This window comes from Triturus cristatus, chromosome 3_1 (genome assembly GCF_964204655.1).
Source record: "Triturus cristatus chromosome 3_1, aTriCri1.1, whole genome shotgun sequence".
Lineage (NCBI taxonomy): Eukaryota > Metazoa > Chordata > Amphibia > Caudata > Salamandridae > Triturus > Triturus cristatus.
The window spans coordinates 448080744-448100719 of NC_140583.1; the positions used below are offsets into that span (position 1 = coordinate 448080744).

At 44.1% G+C, this 19976-nt stretch overlaps 1 protein-coding gene across 4 annotated transcripts in view; it reads left to right on the top strand.

Annotated features, from left to right (window-relative positions):
• The window catches only part of LOC146860386 (transient receptor potential cation channel subfamily M member 7-like), a 1286036-nt gene that overhangs the window by 1203412 nt on the left and 62648 nt on the right, over positions 1–19976 (top strand). For all 4 annotated transcript variants that reach the window (XM_085644245.1, XM_085644247.1, XM_085644246.1 and 1 more), the window contains one exon: positions 15606–15811. In XM_085644245.1, the coding sequence (XP_085500371.1) occupies positions 15606–15811 (206 nt within the window). The remainder of the gene's footprint in view (positions 1–15605; positions 15812–19976) is intronic.

Sequence of the window (19976 nt, forward strand, 5' to 3'; positions counted from 1 at the left end):
AAAGGGGTGCTTGAAGAAGCAGTTCCTATTCCTCCTAGGGACACTCCAGGGCATTTTATGTACCACAAGCATGGCTTAGATGCCATATTGTTTCTTGATCTATGGGTAGATTATACCAAGGGATTGCCGGAAAGTCAAAGGTGGCCCGCAGCGGGAACCTGGGATGCAGAGTGCATCATGAAAGTGGAGGAAGAGTTATGGAAAAGAAAGGTCAGACAGTCACAGAAAGACGCTGTTGAGTTATGGCGTAAAGAATCTCATAGACGTACAGAAAAAAGCACGTAGACAAGAAGAGAGGAGTAAAGAAAGTTCAAATAAAGTTCAAGAAAATCTATTAATTGAGGAAGGTATCCGAGTGAAGTCAGAACAAGTAAATAGACAAAGAAATGCTCTTATGAATGGTATGTATCCCCTTCTAGCCGAAGGACTACCAAAGGCTGTTCCAGGGATGCCAAAAGACTTGCCACCCCCGTTATTTCCAATTAAGGTACATCAAAAAGGGCATCCCAGAACCGCAGAAGATGTTTTTCTTTCCTCATATCTAGACGACACAGCTCCCGAGTATGCTAACGCCACACTACATAGACCGTCTGGCGGAGGGGTTCAACGTCAGGATCAGGTATCCGACCCCGTGCAACAGCAAGTCCCGATACAAGCTTCGGCAAGCACATCTGTCCCCGCAGTCGATTCTACAGTGGTATCGACACCCATAGTTGCTGTGTCACGTTCAACGAACCCGTTCACACCCGACGCCCCAGATGGGGCCACGGGAGGTGCTAGCAATACCTTTACACCACCCAGAATAAATAAACTTGTCTTTCAAGAATCAGCGCATTCACGTACACCTAAATTCGTAAATGAACGTACGCTTAAGGAACTCCTTGTAAATTGTAGATATGACCCGGTGGTTGGTAAAGAGGACGAAATGGTCCTGGCATCATTACGCATCAGGCGAGCCGCCGAGTATTTAGCAAGGTTACCAGGAATGAGTACGCATCTAGATAACATATATCATTTTGTTCAAACAGGACGAGATCCAGGATGTATTAACAGAGCTATGGAATTCCAGAAAGTAGAGATACAGGGGGAACTGTTACGTTTCCTCATAAACAGTGTGATCAGAAATCAAGACCGTCCGGGGGTAGACCCGAATGCAATGCTTATTCTTACAAGATGGAGCCAGAATATATCAGAAGGGAGACACGATAAGCAAAATTGTATAATAGCCATGTGCCGAAAAATCCGTAGAGAAATAGAGCGTATTCATGAAGAAAGATTGGGAACAGACGAGTTCGAGCAAGATGAAGTGTCCGAATCAGGGAATTCCGCAAGACAGTCAGAGACCATAGCCTATGTAGGCAGAGGAAGATCCTGTGATAATGCTGGATGTTTTTCTGATCCCATACACTCTGTATGCCCAAATAATAGCAGAACGTATCCGACGCCTGTAATAAATCTGAAGTCTCCTGAACATTTGTTTCAAGCCGCAGATAAAATACTGCGAGAACGAAGGGGTTACCACCTCCTCGATTCCATGGATGAGCAAGAATTAGCCAGATCAGCTGTTCACTGGATTGACAGTCCTGAAAAATACGGTGATGAGACCGTAGCACACACGTTTTTTAATCTCAGTGCAGACGAACAACGTTTAGCTGGAATCTATATGATTCAGCAACTCCTTATATTATATAAGAGCCAACATGCTGACCCTGGTCCTTTACCTGATATATTAACGGAACTACTCACGAACAGATGGAGAGGTTCTAGTAACAAGCTAATTAAAGAGATATTAGTGTCACGTAAACAGTATGTCCTTTTTGTAAATCCGGATTCTCTCTCGCTGCCCCACAGAGAAAGAACGCCGTACTATATGGATAGACAAAATCCTTTACGAGAAGTGCACCCAATAAAAGGCGAAGACAATGAGTTTCACCGTGTATTTGTTTACACACCCATATCAAAAATGGAATTATTAGAAATGAAGAAAGTAGTACCTAGTCATGACAAAGACCCAGCGGGTTTCCACCGAGAAATTAAAGACATGTTACTAATGGGAGAGTACACCTTTCCTGATATTATGACGATATTAAAGGTGCTTTTGCCTGCTGGCATCTATGAAAAACTGAAAGAAAAAGAGTGGGAAGTGGGAGACCAAAAGATAGACTGGACAGCATTAGCAGAGGAAGAAAGGGCCCGAACTGCAGGTTCAGGGCTCGGGGATAAAGTTAAACTGTTACCAGGTTTACTAGTACAGGTACTGCCACGTCTATTAACTACAAAAAAGGAAGATTGGGGTGCAATCACAGCCTGCAAACAAAAGCAAGATGAAGACACAAGCGATTATTATGCTCGATTTGAAAAATGTTTTGGTATAAACAGTGGTATAAAAGCAAGTAGTGACTCATATCCACATTTATTTGTGACAAAATTAGTGGAAAATGCATTGCCTCCAGTGAAGAATAGAATATTGAAATTCGAGAGTACCTGGCAAAGTAACACTCCGTCACAAATGCTACAAATGTTACAGTATCATCACAATAGAATTAGGGATGAACAAGAACACGAGCATAGACGCATGAAGGATACAAAAATGAAAATGCTAGTTTCTCAGACAGTACCAGCAGAGGGTCACAAAAAGGGTGTGACACATTCTGGTGATTCTACAGCTCCTGTAAGAGGAACCTGCAATTACTGTAAACAACTAGGCCATTATGTACACGATTGTCCAGTCCTGAAACGTAATATAGCTACAGGTATTGCAAAAGAGAGACCACGATTAGTTAGACAAGATCAGAATGAACAAGGAGCTATGCAGCATGGACAGTCCATGCCAGTTCAGCAACAGTCCATGCCAGTTCAGCAACAGTCCATGCCAGCCTCACAGCAGCCCATACAGTTTGTGCCAGCTGCACCACCGTTGCCTGCTACTGCCACACAAACCACAACACGACAAATGTATCAGACTGCACAATATGAATATTCTGAGTATCAGCGTTACGCATGAACAAGCCTAGAGAGGGAAGTTGACTTACCGCTCATCGAGATTCCTGTAGATCAAGAAGGACCGTATGTACATAGTGAATTATTAGGTCAAGATAGAAAATTCTTACTCGATACAGGGGCAAGTCGAACAACTATAAAACGTAGTGAAGTTCCAGGGGCACCCCTCTCAGGCTCTCAAAATGTTTCCCTTGGTTTTTCAGGAAAACCTATTGTTAATGAAGTATCACAGCCTCTCCCACTTACGATAGGACCTTTGACACGAACTACAGATTTATTGCTTACTAAATCATGCCCAGAAAATCTGTTAGGAATTAAAACTCTGAAAGCACTAGGAGCCATAATATGTTGTTCTCCGGAAGGAGTAAGGTTGTTTCTACGTGATTTTAAAGGTCACTATGTGTCTAGGGACATGGATCCCCGACTACAGACTTTACCAGTACATCTATGGGCACAAGGCCCTACGGATGTTGGCTGCATGAACATTACACCATACCGAGTCACATTGAAAGCAGGAGTGGTACTACCACGAATGCGACAATACAAGTTACCACATGATGCTGTAGTGGCTTTGCTGAAAATCATTGATGAGCTAATTGCCCAGGGAGTAGTTGTAGAAACAGACTCCAATGTATGTAATTCACCGATAATTCCGATTCTTAAACGAACTGATCCTACTGCCCCACCAGTATACCGATTGGTTATTGATTTGCGTGAACTAAACAAGTGCATTGTACCACAATTTCCTGTGGTCCCTGATATATCATCATTATTGACAGCAATTGATTCCGAAGCAACATTCTTTACTGTAATTGATCTCAAGAATGCCTTTTTCAGCGTCCCAATAGATCCGGAAAGCCAATATTTGTTCGGATTCAGTTTAAATGGGCGCAGCTTTAAATTCTCACGCGCTCCCCAAGGATTCACAGAAAGCCCCAGCATCTACAGCCAAGCACTGAAACGAGAACTTGACAGTATCCACATGCCAGTCAATACTGCACTGCTTCAATATGTCGATGATCTGCTGATCACCGCGAGAAGCGAACCTGAATGTGAAAAGGCTTCTCTGACAGTTTTACATTTTCTAGCCGACAAGGGGCACAAGGTGTCTCCTTCTAAGCTGCAATTCTGTGTCCAGCGAGTTATTTATCTTGGTCACTCGCTGTCCAAGGAGGGAAGGCAGCTTACACCAGATCGCATCCAGTTAATTGCTAACATGTCAATACCCCAGACACAAAAGGAAGTGCGGGCTTTTATAGGCCTCACTTCATATTGTAGGCAGTGGATCCCTCAGTACGCATTTCTAGCAAAACCACTCATTCAGCTAACCACACAGGAGGCAGCCACATCGACTGTTCTCCCTTGGACTCAGGAACATACACAAGCTTTTGAAAGCCTAAAGGAAGCTTTATGTCAAGCACCTGTTTTAGCAACACCATGTTATAGCAAACATTTTACACTCTTTGTTACAGAACGTGAAGGTACTGCCTTGTCAGTACTCACTCAGGATCAAGCAGGATCACGCAAGCCATGTGCTTATTTTTCCAGTACATTAGATCCCGTAGCTCAGGCTTTGCCTGCATGCCTGAAATCAGTGGCGGCGACAGCTTTAGCAATCAGACAAAGCGATGCCATAGTATTAGGACATCCATTGACAGTACAAGTACCACATGCAGTAGAGGTTCTTGTGAACCGAACACAAACACAACACTTGACCATAGCAAGACTTACCGGTTATGAACTGACATTGTTTCAACCACACATAGAGATCCGACGGTGTAATACATTGAATCCTGCTACACTATTACCTATAATTGGAACAGACCCACTAGCTCATGATTGTGTTGAAATCATTGAAATAAAGACGAAACCTAGACAAGACTTGACAGACGTTCCATTGTTAGATCCAGACCTGACGTTGTATGTAGACGGATCGTGCATGAGAACAAGTACAGGAGATTTAGTGGCCGCGTATGCAGTCACAACAGACACTGAAGTTATTGAGACAAATTGTATAGATACTTTGTCAGCCCAAGCAGCAGAACTTATTGCTCTAACACAAGCCTGTATTCAAGCCACAAATAAGAAAGTTAATGTATACACTGACTCACGTTATGCATTCGGAGTTGTACACGACTTCGGCGTACTGTGGCGAGAGAGAGGTTATTTAACCTCCCATGGTGCCCGCATTCAGCACGGACTCCTCATTCATGCCTTGTTAGACGCAATACATCTACCCACTGCTATATCGATTATGAAATGTAAAGCACACACGAAGGTTACTGATATCATTTCTCAAGGCAATGATTTAGCTGACAGAACAGCTAAACAGACTGCTCAGAATCGCACATTAGACATGACAAAGCCAATAGTTCAGACACCAACACAGTGTATGACAATTAAGGATCCCGCACTTGACGTAATTGACATACAGACACATGCTACTGCAGAAGAATTAAAGAAATGGACTGAACTAGGAGGGATCCAGACAGATCAGGGATGGATGACGAAGGAGAAATCTGTATGGTTTCTTCCTGACTCTATGGTCCAAGCCATTATAGCTACAATTCACAGCCCGGCGCATTTAGGAGAAAAAGCTATGCTAGATAGCATTCAACACATTTGGTTCAATAAACATTTACGAGCAGCAGCTAAACAAAAGGTCCGTACCTGTATGATATGTTGTCAGTTCAACCCGGGAAAAAGTGTTCCCGTAGAACAGGGTGGATTCCAGACTCCTGATCATCCTTTTGAAGTGCTCCAAATGGATTATATCCAGATGGAACGATGTCGAGGATTCAAATATGTTCTTGTAGTTGTCTGCGCTCTCTCCCGATGGACTGAGGCGTACCCAGTATCAGATTACACGGCCCCGACTACTGCCAAACAGTTAGTTCGAGAATTCTTCCCACGGTACGGGCTACCACGTGTTGTATATTCAGATAACGGCCAGCCTTTCTCATCCGAATTAATGAAACATGTCTCACTTTTGTTGGGATATCAGTGGAAATTCCACTGTGTCCGACACCCCGAGGCAGCAGGTCTCGTGGAACGACATAATCAAATTTTGAAAATCAGATTGTCTAAAATATGTAAGGAGAAAGGTGTTGACTGGATAGTAGCCTTACCAGTTGCACTATTTTACATAAGAATGGTAGCACACTCTCGAACAGGGCTATCCCCGTATGAGGTGATCTTCGGAAGGCCACCAAATATGTGGGGGACGCCTGTACCACGTAAAATAACTGATGTTAATTGTAATATGCTGACAGATTACCTGGCTTCCTTGATGTCTGCACTACAATCTTGTCGTTCACAGGTAGCTGCAGCTTTTCCTGACAACACTGAGGTGAAACCCCATGACGTTGCTCCGGGGGATCTGGTGTTTGTGAGGAATTTCGATCGGAAAACCCAATTGGAGCCCAGGTGGAAAACACCGAAGCTAGTCCTGCTGACCACAAGAACAGCCGTGAAAGTGGAGGGCCGCAAAGGATGGATACATTCCAGCCACGTTAAGAAATTTCATGGACTATCCTCGGATATAGACACTGTGCCCTGCACTCCCTCACAGACTGATTCAAAACTTCCCTTTGTTGAAAGGAATGACTCTCAGAACTATAAATTAAAACTTAGGCCCAAACAGTCGAGCAATTTGATTGTTTAAGTCCTCTCCAAGGTGAAGCGGTTGAATTGTCTCTGACATGTATCCCTTGGACCTGAGTAGAGAAAATACCAGAGAAATGTTGAAACGACAGGCGTATTGTAAATCACTGCGTAGCTACTGTGTGAGGACATTATTAATTCTGTTTTTACTGAGTGTTTTAATAATGATTACGAGTGTGATTTTGCACATATATCATCCTATTTCTAGACATGTTTATAATATTACTGCTGAACATTCTTTTAGTGACCTACCGCCACATGAATTATCTTATAGACTTGCGCTGCGCAATAACACCTTCATTAGTATGTTACATCATTCCCATCAGACTAGTAATGCCACCAATTGTTGGGTGTGTGGCCGACTCCCTCCCTATCAGAATAACAAAGGAGTTCTGCCTTTCTTTCCACATCCGTTCACACACAATGGCTCCTGTGGAGCATGGTTTAGTTTACTAAATTCCATAGACCCAGACACAGCAGTTTATCAACAACATTGGATATGGGGAAATCTGAATCTAGTTTTATTCAAAGTCTGTCACCCTAATAAGGAGGGTCACCCCAGTAGAACAGGAACTGATTTAGAAAATGAAGTGTATAAATTAGGTAATTTTACGCCTAATCTCATGATTTTGAACGTCAAATCCGAAGTTGAATTAATTCTGCCCACTATGTCAGTATTTCTAGTTAAGGGTGAATTATGTGTGAGAAAAGTTGGTTCCATACACATGGGCCATAGCAAATGCGTTACTACAGTAGAATATAGTGATCAAGGGAAATCTTCATTTAGAGCTTCTCGCCATTCTTACTTTATATGTGGTCAGACGGCATATATGCGTCTGCCTCTAGATTGGGATGGTACCTGTTACATAGCATTCCTTTTGCCACCTGTTTTCCTAGCTCCCCCTGATTATTATCGAAATGTTCATTTAGTACACAAAAGAGAGCGTAGAGATCTCCCAGTTGTCGATTATACTGAGACGGCATGGGACAAGTATGTAGATTTCAATAAAGGTATCTTTCCCTATATAGGTACAATATCAAATAGTAAGCTGATACGCAGACTCACCAAGACTCTTGAAGCTGTAGTAAACGAGACTATAGCCGCCCTAGGCAATCTGACAGAGGAACAATCAGTGATGAGAATTGTTGTTCTCCAGAATCGTCTTGTCCTTGACGTCATCCTGGCCGATAGGGGCGGAGCTTGCAGGGTCATCGGATCCAGCTGCTGCATATTCATACCAGAAAATTCGCCATCTGTATATAAAGCTATAACACGCCTTCATAAGATTGTAAGCCAGATACACGAGAATCCAGGCACTTGGACGTGGTCCGGATGGTTTTGGAGTGTGATATCAGCCTGGGGATGGAGAGTTCTATCTTTCCTAGGTATTGGCCTTTTTATGCTCTTCAGTTGTTGTTTATGCCTACAATGTGGACCAGCGATTTGTGGTCTGTGTGCCACATCATGCATTCCATATCAAAGTTCTCGTTCAAAATGCCGGAAAAGGAAGGAAGAAGAAATGATGCTCCATGAGCAAATCGATGGAATGATGAAGATTGATATCTCTTGAAGGGCAAGTAGGGGACAAGGAGGGAATGTGGAAATGTGGATTTTCCTGATCAGTTGTGTCCCCTATCTTGGACCCCAACGGTTCTATATGCATGTTACAAATGCATGTGTGTTCCCTCCAGTTCCAGTTTCCAAGACGCAAACATATGTGTGTCTACCGTCGACATGTTCCCTGTCAGATCCGCCATCAATGGGCTGGATATTCAATTCCTAAGTATGAAAAGCCACCGACTTTATATGGCTAAGGTACTCCATTTTTACAGTTCAGGCAAGTAGGCCCGATTCTTTCCTCAAAGCCTTTCCCTGCTCTCTGTCTCTGACAGTTTCAGCTTGAGCTCGCATCTGTATCCATGAACTTTGTCCTACTCCCTGTGCAGCTAACGGTGCCTGCCTCGGCCAGTTTTCGCCTGCCTGCCAAGAAGCTGTATTTCACCTTCGAATTATCTATTTTGCTCTTCAGCCGATGCATTCCTGTCTAGTGATTTAGGTAAACATTTCCTTTAGCTCACAAGCAAAGGACTCAGCCTTTCCGTCCTCCTGCAAGTGATTCATAGCCCTGTTGCCATGGAAAGTTTTCTGCCCCTCGCTTCTCATATAGACACTTAGACGCTTGTACACGCACATACAGTTAGTATAGAATAGATTCTGTCCGAGAGTCCTTCCTTGTGGATAACATAGTTCTCTAAACATAGGATGTTAGATATGATTTGGGATTAGGTTGACATGACCCCCTAGACTTCTCGTCTCCACATGTAGAGCTAAATGTCAAGTCCCCTTCACCCCCTAGTTGCACGTCAATCACACGTCATGCTGCTGCGCACGCATCCATGTTAAGTATTATCGTATAGATCCACCTATGTAAGATAATCAGAGCCAATCATGTTTCTTTTTGCTCCTTATTACGCCTAGTTTCGATTACGTATCACTATGTTAATTTATCTTATCAATTGTTACGCCTTTTTGCACTTGTTTCATTGTAAATGTATGACCTATAAAAGTTACTTCTTGTCAATAAAGTATTGTACTTCACTTCCTGAACCCTCGTGGTGACGGAACCTGAAGGCCGCGACTCGAGTCGGCCATTTTGGATGGAATAAAGCCCATTTAGAAACCCTCTTATACCACGGATTCTGCCTCTTGTTATTCTGAGCTATTTTACTTTATTTTAAAGATTCCGTATGAAATTCAGTTTAGGTAAAAAGAATATTTACCACACGCCTATGGCAAGCCCTTCTGCGCCCGTCCGTGACCAACTGCAGCCAGCGCCAGGAACCCTGGACCTCCCACTATCCATCGTTACGACACCACCACCCTCCTCACACCCAACCCTGGAAGATTTAGAGATTGCCAACAGGCCTCGCCGAACACGACCCACAGCCAGTTCTCCTGCCTTCACTGCCGCCAGACCCTCATTGCCATCATGGCTTCCCACAACGCCAGCACCTGCGACACCCTAAAATGCATCCTCCTCAACGTACGCTTCTTACACAAACATGCCATGGAAATCTGGAACCTACTCGACTCTCTCACGCCCGACATCGCCTTCTTCACAGAGACCTGGACCAACGCATCCTCCGCCCCCAACATCAGTACCGCCGTCCCAGACGGATACAAGATCTAGAGGAAAGACCGCCCCAACCACCCAGGAAGGAGCCTTGCCATCGCCCACAAGAGCACCCTCCGCCTAACCGCCTCAAGTGAAACCGCACCCTCCGCCGAACACCTGCACTTCCAGATCCAGACCACACCCAAAGCCACACTCCGAGGAACCCTCGTCTACAGACCCCCATGCCCCTGAAAACCCTTTGCCACCACCATCACCAACTTCATCGCACCCCACGCCATCGCCTCAACAAACTACATACTCATTGGAGACCTGAACTTCCACCTCGACAACCCCAGTGACCCCAACTCCACTATCCTTCGTGACAACCTCCTCGCCAGCATCGGACTTAAACAACTCTTCAACACACCGACCCACAGAGCAGAACACACCCTCGACCCCATCTTCGCGGCAGGAAACAGCGTCCAATTTAGCCACATAATGCAGCCGCCATGGACCGACCCGCACTGCTTACACTTCGCTATCAACAAACCCAAGGCACCCAAACCAGCCCCACGCCCACCACGAAGGAACTGGAGCAGGGTTACCGACGAGCAACTTCACTCCATACTCACCCGAGACAACCACACCTGGGCACTCGACGCAAATGATGCAGCCAGAGAACTCCACACCTGGATCTCCAACTGCGCAAACGAGCTCTCCCCGCTACACAAACCCCGACAGACAACGCCCCAGGAAAGCCGCCTGGTTCACCACCGCTCTCCAAGACGCCAGACACACCTGCAGACACCTGGAGAAGAACTGGACAAACACCAAGACAACCGAAAACCACTCCACCTACAAGTATGCCATGACGGACTACCACAACCAGATCAGAGCCACCAAGAGGAAATTCATCCACAACAAAATCCTGGCCATCTCCACCAACTCCAAGGAACTTTTCAGTGTCATTCAACCATTCACCAACCTATGCAGGGAAGCCACAGACATCACCCCCTTCCAAGACCTCTGCGACAAGCTTGGAACCTCTTTCTACCTCAAGATCAAAAACCTCTATGACAACTTCATCGACCAGATGCCCCCACCCGCCCACCAGAAACACCAGCCAGCCCACCATCTCCAACTGGACACTGATCACGGCTAAAGACACCACCTTGACCATGAAAAGCATCCACTCGGGGGGCCCCCACCGACCCCTGCCCCCCTCACATCTACCACAGAGCCACAGCCGACATCGCACCTGAACTACAGCGCACTATCAACACCACCTTCAAAACAGGCACCTTCCCAGACGACTGGAAGCGCGCAGAAGTCAGACCACTGCTCAAGAAGCCCACGGCTGACCCCACCGACCTCAAAAACTATCGGCCCATCTCGCTCCTCCACTTCGCAGCCAAAGTTGCAGAGAAAAAAGTCAACAGGAAACTGACACGATTCATTAAAGAGAACGCCGTCCTCGACCCGTCCCAATCCGAATTTTGAAGCAACCACAGCACAGAGATCGCCCTACTCGCCGTCACAGACGACATCCGCACCCTCCTGGGCCAAGGCCACTCCGCAGCCCTCATCCTACTCGACCTATCAGCGGCCTTCAACACCGTCTCTCACCGCACACTAGTCGCCAGACTACACGGCGCAGGCATACAAGGAACAGCCCTGGACTGGATCCGATCATTCCTCACCGGAAGAAGCCAAAGGATCAAACTCCCACCCTTCCTCTTCGACCCCACAAAAATCACCTGCGGTGTCCCACAGGGTTCATCACTGAGCCCCACCCTCTTCAACATCTACATGGCCCCCCTTGCAGCCATTGTCCGACAACACGGCCTCAACATCGTATCCTACGCCGACGACACCCAGCTCATACTCTCCCTCACTAAAGACCCCACCACTGCCAAACTCAACTTCCAGAAAGGAATGCAAGATGTCGCAGTCTGGATGACCAACAGCTGCCTGAAGCTCAACGCCGAGTATACAGAAGTCCTCGCCCTCAGTACCACCCCTTTTGCATGGGACAGTACCTGGTGGCCGACCGCCCTCTGAAGCCCACCTACCCCCCTCAGACCACGCCAAGAAACTCGGCATCGTACTCGACTCCTCACTCACCATGAACCGACAGGTCAACGCCATCACCTCTAGCTGCTTCAACACCCTCCCCATCCTCCGCAAGACCTTCAAGTGGATCCCCCCTGAGTCAAGGAAGACAGTCACCCACGCACTCATCACCAGCAGACTGGACTATGGAATCGCACTCTACGCTGGCATCAACAAGTCCCTACTCCGCAAACTCCAGAGAATACAGAACATCGCTGCCAGACCTGTCCTCGGCATCCCCCGACACAAACACATCAGCCAACACCTACGAAGTCTCCACTGGCTCCCCTTGGAGAAAAGAGTCACTTTCAAAATCCTCACTACCAACTACACATGCCTACACAACAATGGACCCAAATACCTCAACAACAGAATCAACTTTCACGTACCCAAAAAAAACCTCCAATCTTCCAACCTCGCACTGACTGAAACCCTGCGCATCCACAGAGCCAGAGCAGGCGGAAGATCCTTCTCTCACATTTTAGCCAAGACCTGGAAGGAGCTACCGGCAGACATCAGACGCGTCCTCTCCCTGAACACCTTCAGGAAGACCTTCAAGACCTGACTCTTCGGCTAAACAGATCTGCGGATCCCCCCACCCCCCCACCTCAGCACCTCTAGACACTCACAGTTGAGTAGTGCACTTACAATTCCCTGATTGAGTGATTGGGGTAAATATTTGTTAACAGTTCCTAGAATAAAACGCACCAGATGTGGAGGTAGTAGGTTTTCCTACTGTGGTGCAAAGCTTTGGAACTCGGTCCCCATCCATATCCGTTCACAAAACAATCATTCCATTTTTCGCAAACAACTAAAAACACTACTTTTTCCTGAAGATCTTTGAGGAACTGAATGTCCACTAGCGCGGGGATGCCTTCTGGTAACCAGGCGCTTTATAAATGCTTTTCAATTCAATTCAATTCAATTGATTGATTGATTGAAGATGATAGACCACACCACTCCATGCCAATACTGCTGTGCTACACCACACTATGCCACACCTCTCCCCTCCACTAACACTGCCCACTTCCAACATCCGCACATTGCTCATCAGCTCACCACATCACACCACAGCTTACACAGTGCCACAAGATATGACACCACCACGTTACTCTGCCCTACCAAATCACAGCGTGCGTCACACTGTTCCACTCAAAGACCACTACTTCTCAAAACTCTGCACTACACCATCTAAAGCCACATCTTACTGCCATCACATACAACCCAAGAACACACTTTTCCCCTTCCGTGCACACTTATCCTCACACCCAACTCACCTGACCAATACAATCATACGCAAATACAACAACAAAAAGACTGCTGTCCTTACACCACATCACACTACTAGACATCACGCCATTGGACACCATGATGCAGAAGTGGGTACAAGGCACTGATGGAAATACACGACGTTATGCTCTAAAGACACCACAAGGGCTGGTGAGAGAGATGTAACTGGTTTATGAAAGCTTCTAGAGATCCCGGCCATGTATCTAGAACCCCCTGGAAGTTCAGTAGCATTATTTGTAGAACGTGAGTCATCGTTAGGCATCTTCAAAAATAGAAATATGTGCATACCCATTCTGGTGCTGATTGGTGGCTGCTAACGGGATGTCTTGTAGGAAAAGCCCAGGCAATGTTTGTTACTCCTTAAATTCCTTTTTTTTAGCATGTACCAAAACTGACTCAAGTCTTTAGTATAAGAGACTGCTTGCTCGCCGAAGGGTCATGTAAACAATATGCAGTGCTTCGGGTTTAGGTGGTGGTGAGGAGGCATTCTTCTGCCAAGGGTAGGTTGTATGTATTTCCTGCAGGTATTTGGGGACATGCACATTGGAAGCATTTGTATGTAAGGCAGAGTATTCTCAATGTCATTCTGTCTTTTGCTGAGAGAAAGTGTAGGCATTTTGAGTGCTCTGTTACTGAGTGTGCCTGTTTAAATCCAAAGATCAGTATCTGCCCAACTTGTGTTTTTTCAATCCTTCTGATTTAATGGGCTGGTAGTCTGCAGTGCTATACATTGTGATAGTCTAGTCTTGAGTTGACCATTGATCCCACTAACATGGGGTGGTTTGGGTTGGGGATGAACAGGAGATTATTTCTTAGGCGTTTGATGTAGTGGAATGGTCTATTAAGAACAGCTCCCTCTTGCGAGTTTATGCTGAGGTGAGCATCCCACATCACTACCAAGTTTCTTACTTTAGTTTTGATGGGCCCATCCTCTCCAAAGAAGGGCAAAGCATGACAATCTTTTTGAGGAAACTTAGTGCAATGATTTTTGATTTTAAGCCTTTATTGTTGAGGCCGATTTCTGCTGTCCTTACATTGATGTAAGTTGATTATTTCAAATTGATGTGATCAGTCTGTCACTTTGATGGCAATCTGTGTGTGGTCTACATAACATTTGAAATGGAGGTTGTGGGGGTGAAGTATGTCAATTAAATGATTTATGTGCATCCTAAAGGATGGCAGAACCACATCTGTGTAAATCTCTACAATGAATCAGATAGTTAGGGTAGCTCTGTAACGCACCGAATTTCATAATACACTTGGTCAAAATCTGCCTGGTGTCTGCCCACAACTTAAAGCAGAGAAAATGCTTCAAAAAGTCCAGGTGGTTCCCCTCAAATCATTAGATGAGGGCCATCCTGCAATTTTGTGACTAGTTGACCGTTCATGGGCCTTTAACATCATCAACCACCAGATACTACTGGAGCCCTTGAAAAACTTTCTAGGTTTATCCCGAAGAGCTCAAGTGGTTTCCTTTCCTCCTCTCTAATCAGTAACAGTAACTCCTTCTGCTCCTGTATGACAGTCACCAGATGGAGTGGAGTTGACATGGTTGACGCAGGCCCTAATTATATATCTTGACTACTGTAATATAGAATAAACTGGACTCGCAAAAAAGCACATTGACGGATACAGAGGTTGCGATAGAAAATGACCTTGTGAAATCAGTTCTGCAGTTATTCTATTTCCTCTCAGTGGAATTGAGGCTATCTGCACAATCCTCACTACTTATAAAACTTGATTCCTCACTACAGTCCAGCCATCGCTTAAGGTTACATCACCAAAGAGCCTGCAGATGTGAGAAGTCTGGAGGTCGATCTTAAGATGTCTGATGCTGTTGCATGCTTTGATCACTACCTTGACAGCAAAACCAACCACATGTTTCTGCAAACTCTTGAAATAATATTCTTTAGGCAGTCTTTCTGCTGACGTCACTTGTGACAAAGGATAATGAACAAAGAACATTATGTAGACATATACATCATGCATTCGATCAGACTTTAAATATCCTGATTTCTGCTGGTAGTTCTTTCTCCTAACGAGCTTTCCTAGCTCCCTGCAATGACTGTACTAGCAACAGCTACCCCTGGGCTTGTATTTCTATATCACTCGTGCTGTCTTTGCTGCCCTCAGTCTTGGGGTTTATGAAGGCAGTCACAGGACCGGAAGGTAAACCATGCTTTGAGGGCCCATTTTAGCTAGGACTTTTCTGCTCTCTATTTCCGCTGTGGCAAATAAAAGGGGTCAACTCCATTGATGGTCACAAAGTGCATGATGTCACTCTTTTTGCCCCAGGCATTTTTGTGAATCAACATCCATGTATCCAAGTGTTTTTAAAAATATGGCTCAGTTTCATGTATGCTTGTGTTTAACTTGTGTGAGCAATGATGTCACCAGTTGTGCATTCCTATTATTGTGCCTTAGATTCCTGGAAGTGTTCCTCTTGTATTGCCACTCATCTGGGCAATGGTTCACTGTGGAAGAGTGCATTGCTGGAAGATTCCGCAAGTACAACAACAACAATGGTGATGAGAATGTACCGGAGAGCATGCTGGAGCAGACTATGCTGGCCTTCAGTCACTGGACATACGAGTACACGAGAGGAGAGCTGCTGGTTCTTGACCTCCAAGGTAAAGGACCATCTTTGGGTCTGGTCTCTGGAACTGCTTACTCCATACGTTTGCATACGTTTTTAACAACAGGAAGAATTCTATCTCTTCAGTGCTGAGCTTTATATGTGACCCGCAGTAGTTATGCATTTGTCTAGCTGTAAATAATTATTCTGTAGAGTTGTGACTATGGTTGTATGTGAAAAACAATTTAATGGAATAACATTACTGAGATACCATTTAATCTAAACTATTTAATGGAAATTTTCAGAATGAATGGCATTTACCTTTTCATAGAAAGTCTTTTTGGTCAAAATTGGCATCTGAATGCTTATTTATTATGTGTAAATGCAATGGTTGCATGTCTTAAAAATCAGAAGCATTTTTGTTGGAGATATTTATATCAGTGCTTTACTTCAGGGGACATTATATCATATGTATATTGTCTACTTTGTCAGACAATTACTTTGGATGCTTTTAATTCTCTGACCCATCACCACCCGTAAACAACATCCATCACTGACCCCTCGAAACCCCTAAACACCATCAATCCCTGCCCCCTAAAGCCCCTCACCACACCTAAACAACACTCATCCCTGAAGCTTAAAAACCCTTCTACCCAAAAGTTCCACCATCCCTGAACCCTAAAATCACTCACTACCTCTAACCCCACCCATTCCTGAACCCTAAAACCACTTTCTACGCCTAAACCACACCCATCCCATAACACTTAAAACACCTCGGTACACCCAAACTCGACTCTTTCTTGAACTCTAAAAAACCCTTAAGCACCAGCAATCCATGACCCATAAGAACTCATTACCCTAAACTACTCATCCCTGAACCCTAAAATCCCATTTCTACATCTAAACTCTACCCATCCCTGAATCCTTAAAATCTATCACTATCCTAAACTCCACCCCATCCTGAACCCTAAAAACTCTTCACCACCCCAGCTGCTACCCATAATTGAACCTTAAAAACCCCCACCAGCCCTAAACTCCGCTCATCCATGATCCCTAAAACCTCTCGATACCCATACACTCCACTGTCCCGGAAACCTAAGAACATCTCACACACCTAAACACCACACATCCGTGGACCCTAAAAAGCCTTCACCACCCCTGAACTCCACCCATCTCTAAACTCTAAAAAAAAAATTCTATGCCCAACACCAATTATTCCTGACCTCTAAGAACCCCTCATCACCCTAAACATTATCCAGCCCTGAGCCCAAAGACCCCACAGTAGTCCTAGGCTCTACCCAAGTTTAATGTCATTTTGGATTTTCTTTAAAATTATCTTTCCTTCAAAATGCAAAATGTTTCCTTTAATTTTCGATTATTTTTTATTTCCTTAAAATTGGTTTTCCATGATTTGGTTTCCTCCAATGTGGTTTCTATGTTTTATTTTCCTATGTCTTCACCTACTACCGTGACTACACTACTTTTGAGTCTTTTAATCAAGGAGCAGCACAACAATGTCATAAACTAGTACAGTTCTACTAATAATATGCACTTGCATCTTTTTTAGGCCTGGGTTCAAGTCTACTTACATGACCTCTTTTATACTGCTCTACTGCCCTTGTCTCAGAAATCTGCTTTCTGCCAAAAATAACAGAATACTTGTGATAAGTTATTTTATCTGTTTTTGTTAAGACTATATATTAATAATGTTCTGTTTTTTAAATTGACAGTGATTTCCTGATTGGTTATGTTTTAAAATTGCACTTACACTTGGGGCAGGGTGCATTGGAGACAATACCCACTAATTAAAGACACATAATTAAAGTTCTTAATATTCCGATGAAGGATCGCCATATTTGCTGAGCGGGTCTCTATTTTGAAATATTTATTTTGAAACATTTAGGAGTGACTTACTGGGAGGGGAGTAGAAAATCTCCATAAGTGCTGCTTTAAAGAAATTGGGATGCCGTACTTCTGAGATTTTTAATTAATTAATTAAGGCCGATTTTTGATCGTCACGAACATCTTGCAATGACTTTACCTTTTTATATTGTACAGTGGATAGGGTGTTACTTTTTACATTGGGGCAATATCAACTGCTTAGCAAAATTTCAATCGCTTTTCGATTTGTCAAACATTTGTCACCCAAACAAATGAAAGCAGTGTAGCTCCTGGTTTGAATGCTTGCAATGACACAACAAGGTCATGTCGTGCCTTGTGTTATGTTAGCATTTTTGTATAATGTACAGCTGTCATTAGTATGGCCATCTGCTGTTGTGGGTTGTTTGGAATGTGCATTTCATATGGCTCTCCGGTTTGTGGTGGCTTGCCTGTTCTGAGCAGGTGTTTAGCATGCAGGACAGTTTAGCCCAGGTGTGGTCTTTAATGTGCACTGTCTGACTGGAAGTTCCACTTGGGAGACCTCTGTGTTGGCTGGCTCAATGTAGTTCTTGCCAGTATAGCTTGCGTGCCTCGGGAAGTCGATTTTAGGTCTTTTTGACATTTTGTATTACCGAAACTATTGCATAATATCTCTTCACAAACAATATAATAGTATCCGAGCATATATCAACAGTTCCCAAAGAATAGTGAATAATTTAACGATATCAGAGGTGGCTAAGAGCTGTGTGGCTCTCAGGAGGCAGGGCTCATCTTCATCTTAAGACAGAAGGCTGGCTGAGGCTGACATGATGAGTTGCATAGGTGTTATATGGAGGGACTTCAGTAGTGTGTGGAAATCAGGGTTCTATTATTCTTCCATTTGCTTTTGTAACGTAGATGTAGCCTTTGTGAGTGGCAAGGCCTTTTGAGTACCAGAGTCCTGAAGGTTTGAACTTGCACTTGCACGTTTTAGCTGGAGTGTACCTGCTCACATAGTTTTCAAGAAAAGCATTAAAGTCAAGTAGAAGGGGTTTGATGCAAAACATGGAGCTGCCACGGAGAGAAAGGATGGAGATGTATTTGAAGGATCTTAAGGTTTTACACTAATGTGGTAGAATAAGGGAATTAGATGCACAAAACACAGTATACAATTAGTGTCATTGAGAGAAATCAGTGCGGTGCTCTAAAGAGGAGGGGTGTCAACCCTGCATCCCAAACAATAATGTCAATAAATGAAACTGAGCTCTGAGCACACGCAATCATAAGTCCAAAAGAAAGTTATCCAATAGTCCCCATGTTCTTCAAATCTGTTCTTTAATCGGATAATGCTTCTTGCACCAGCCAACACGTGTTTTGTCTGTGGGTAAGCTCCCCTACGACTTTCTCAGGGCTGGAATTTAAATAAAATAAAATCTGTCTTAAAAATGCATTCAGTATTAATAAATATTAACACATCATATCCCGTGTGTTTGTAGGTAGTAGACCATAGTACCCTGTACAATGTGATACACGGGAGAAAAAACATACGTCACTTTATGCAGGTGCACCCCTGTTGTCCTCATCTTGGGGGGCATATTCCTTTGACATGCAATTTTAGATATTATGTAACAGACCATTATCAAGTCGTTAGGCTTCAGTTGCCACTACCACCACAAAATCATATTTAAATGGTCGAGGTTATTTTACTGTGATATCATTTGGCCGTGCAGGCCAGTCATGTGCTTACTATCCTGCTGCAGTGTGTTATATTTAGACAGAATCATAAGTGAGTTACCATCACCCTTATCTTTAAATGGTACCTGTTCAGAGCAATCTATTCTCTAGAAAGTAAATAAGAAAGGTCAAAGGCTGTAACTTGCCTTACTTAATTGTATTTTGTTATATTGTTCAAGAGAAAGCCACGTACTTTCACAGTGTTCGAATCCCCACCTATTGGCGTGTATTATAAGGTTTGCTTCCTGCTTGTGTGTGTTGCAGGGACATCTGAAGGATTTTGGGGGCCCGGGCCAAACATATTGGGGAGGCCCTTGTTCAGAACAGCTCTGAATTTATGATCCAATTTCAGCTTTTTCATTGCCTTGTTGGCCAGGTCACTCACACTTGTCCAAATTCTAAATGTATTTCCATCTAATATTTAGGGATAGGACTTGTATTTTCAATATCGTACTATAGCAGCAGCTCAGTAATATTATTGCAAATAATCTCTGTGACATGCTGCCATTTCTAATATGTGAGGTCCTGTTTTATCTAAAACTCCCACACATTAACAGATGTAAAATACATTAAATGAAAATGGTATTTAAAACAATCTGTGTTTAAAAATCATTCAAGGTCATCAG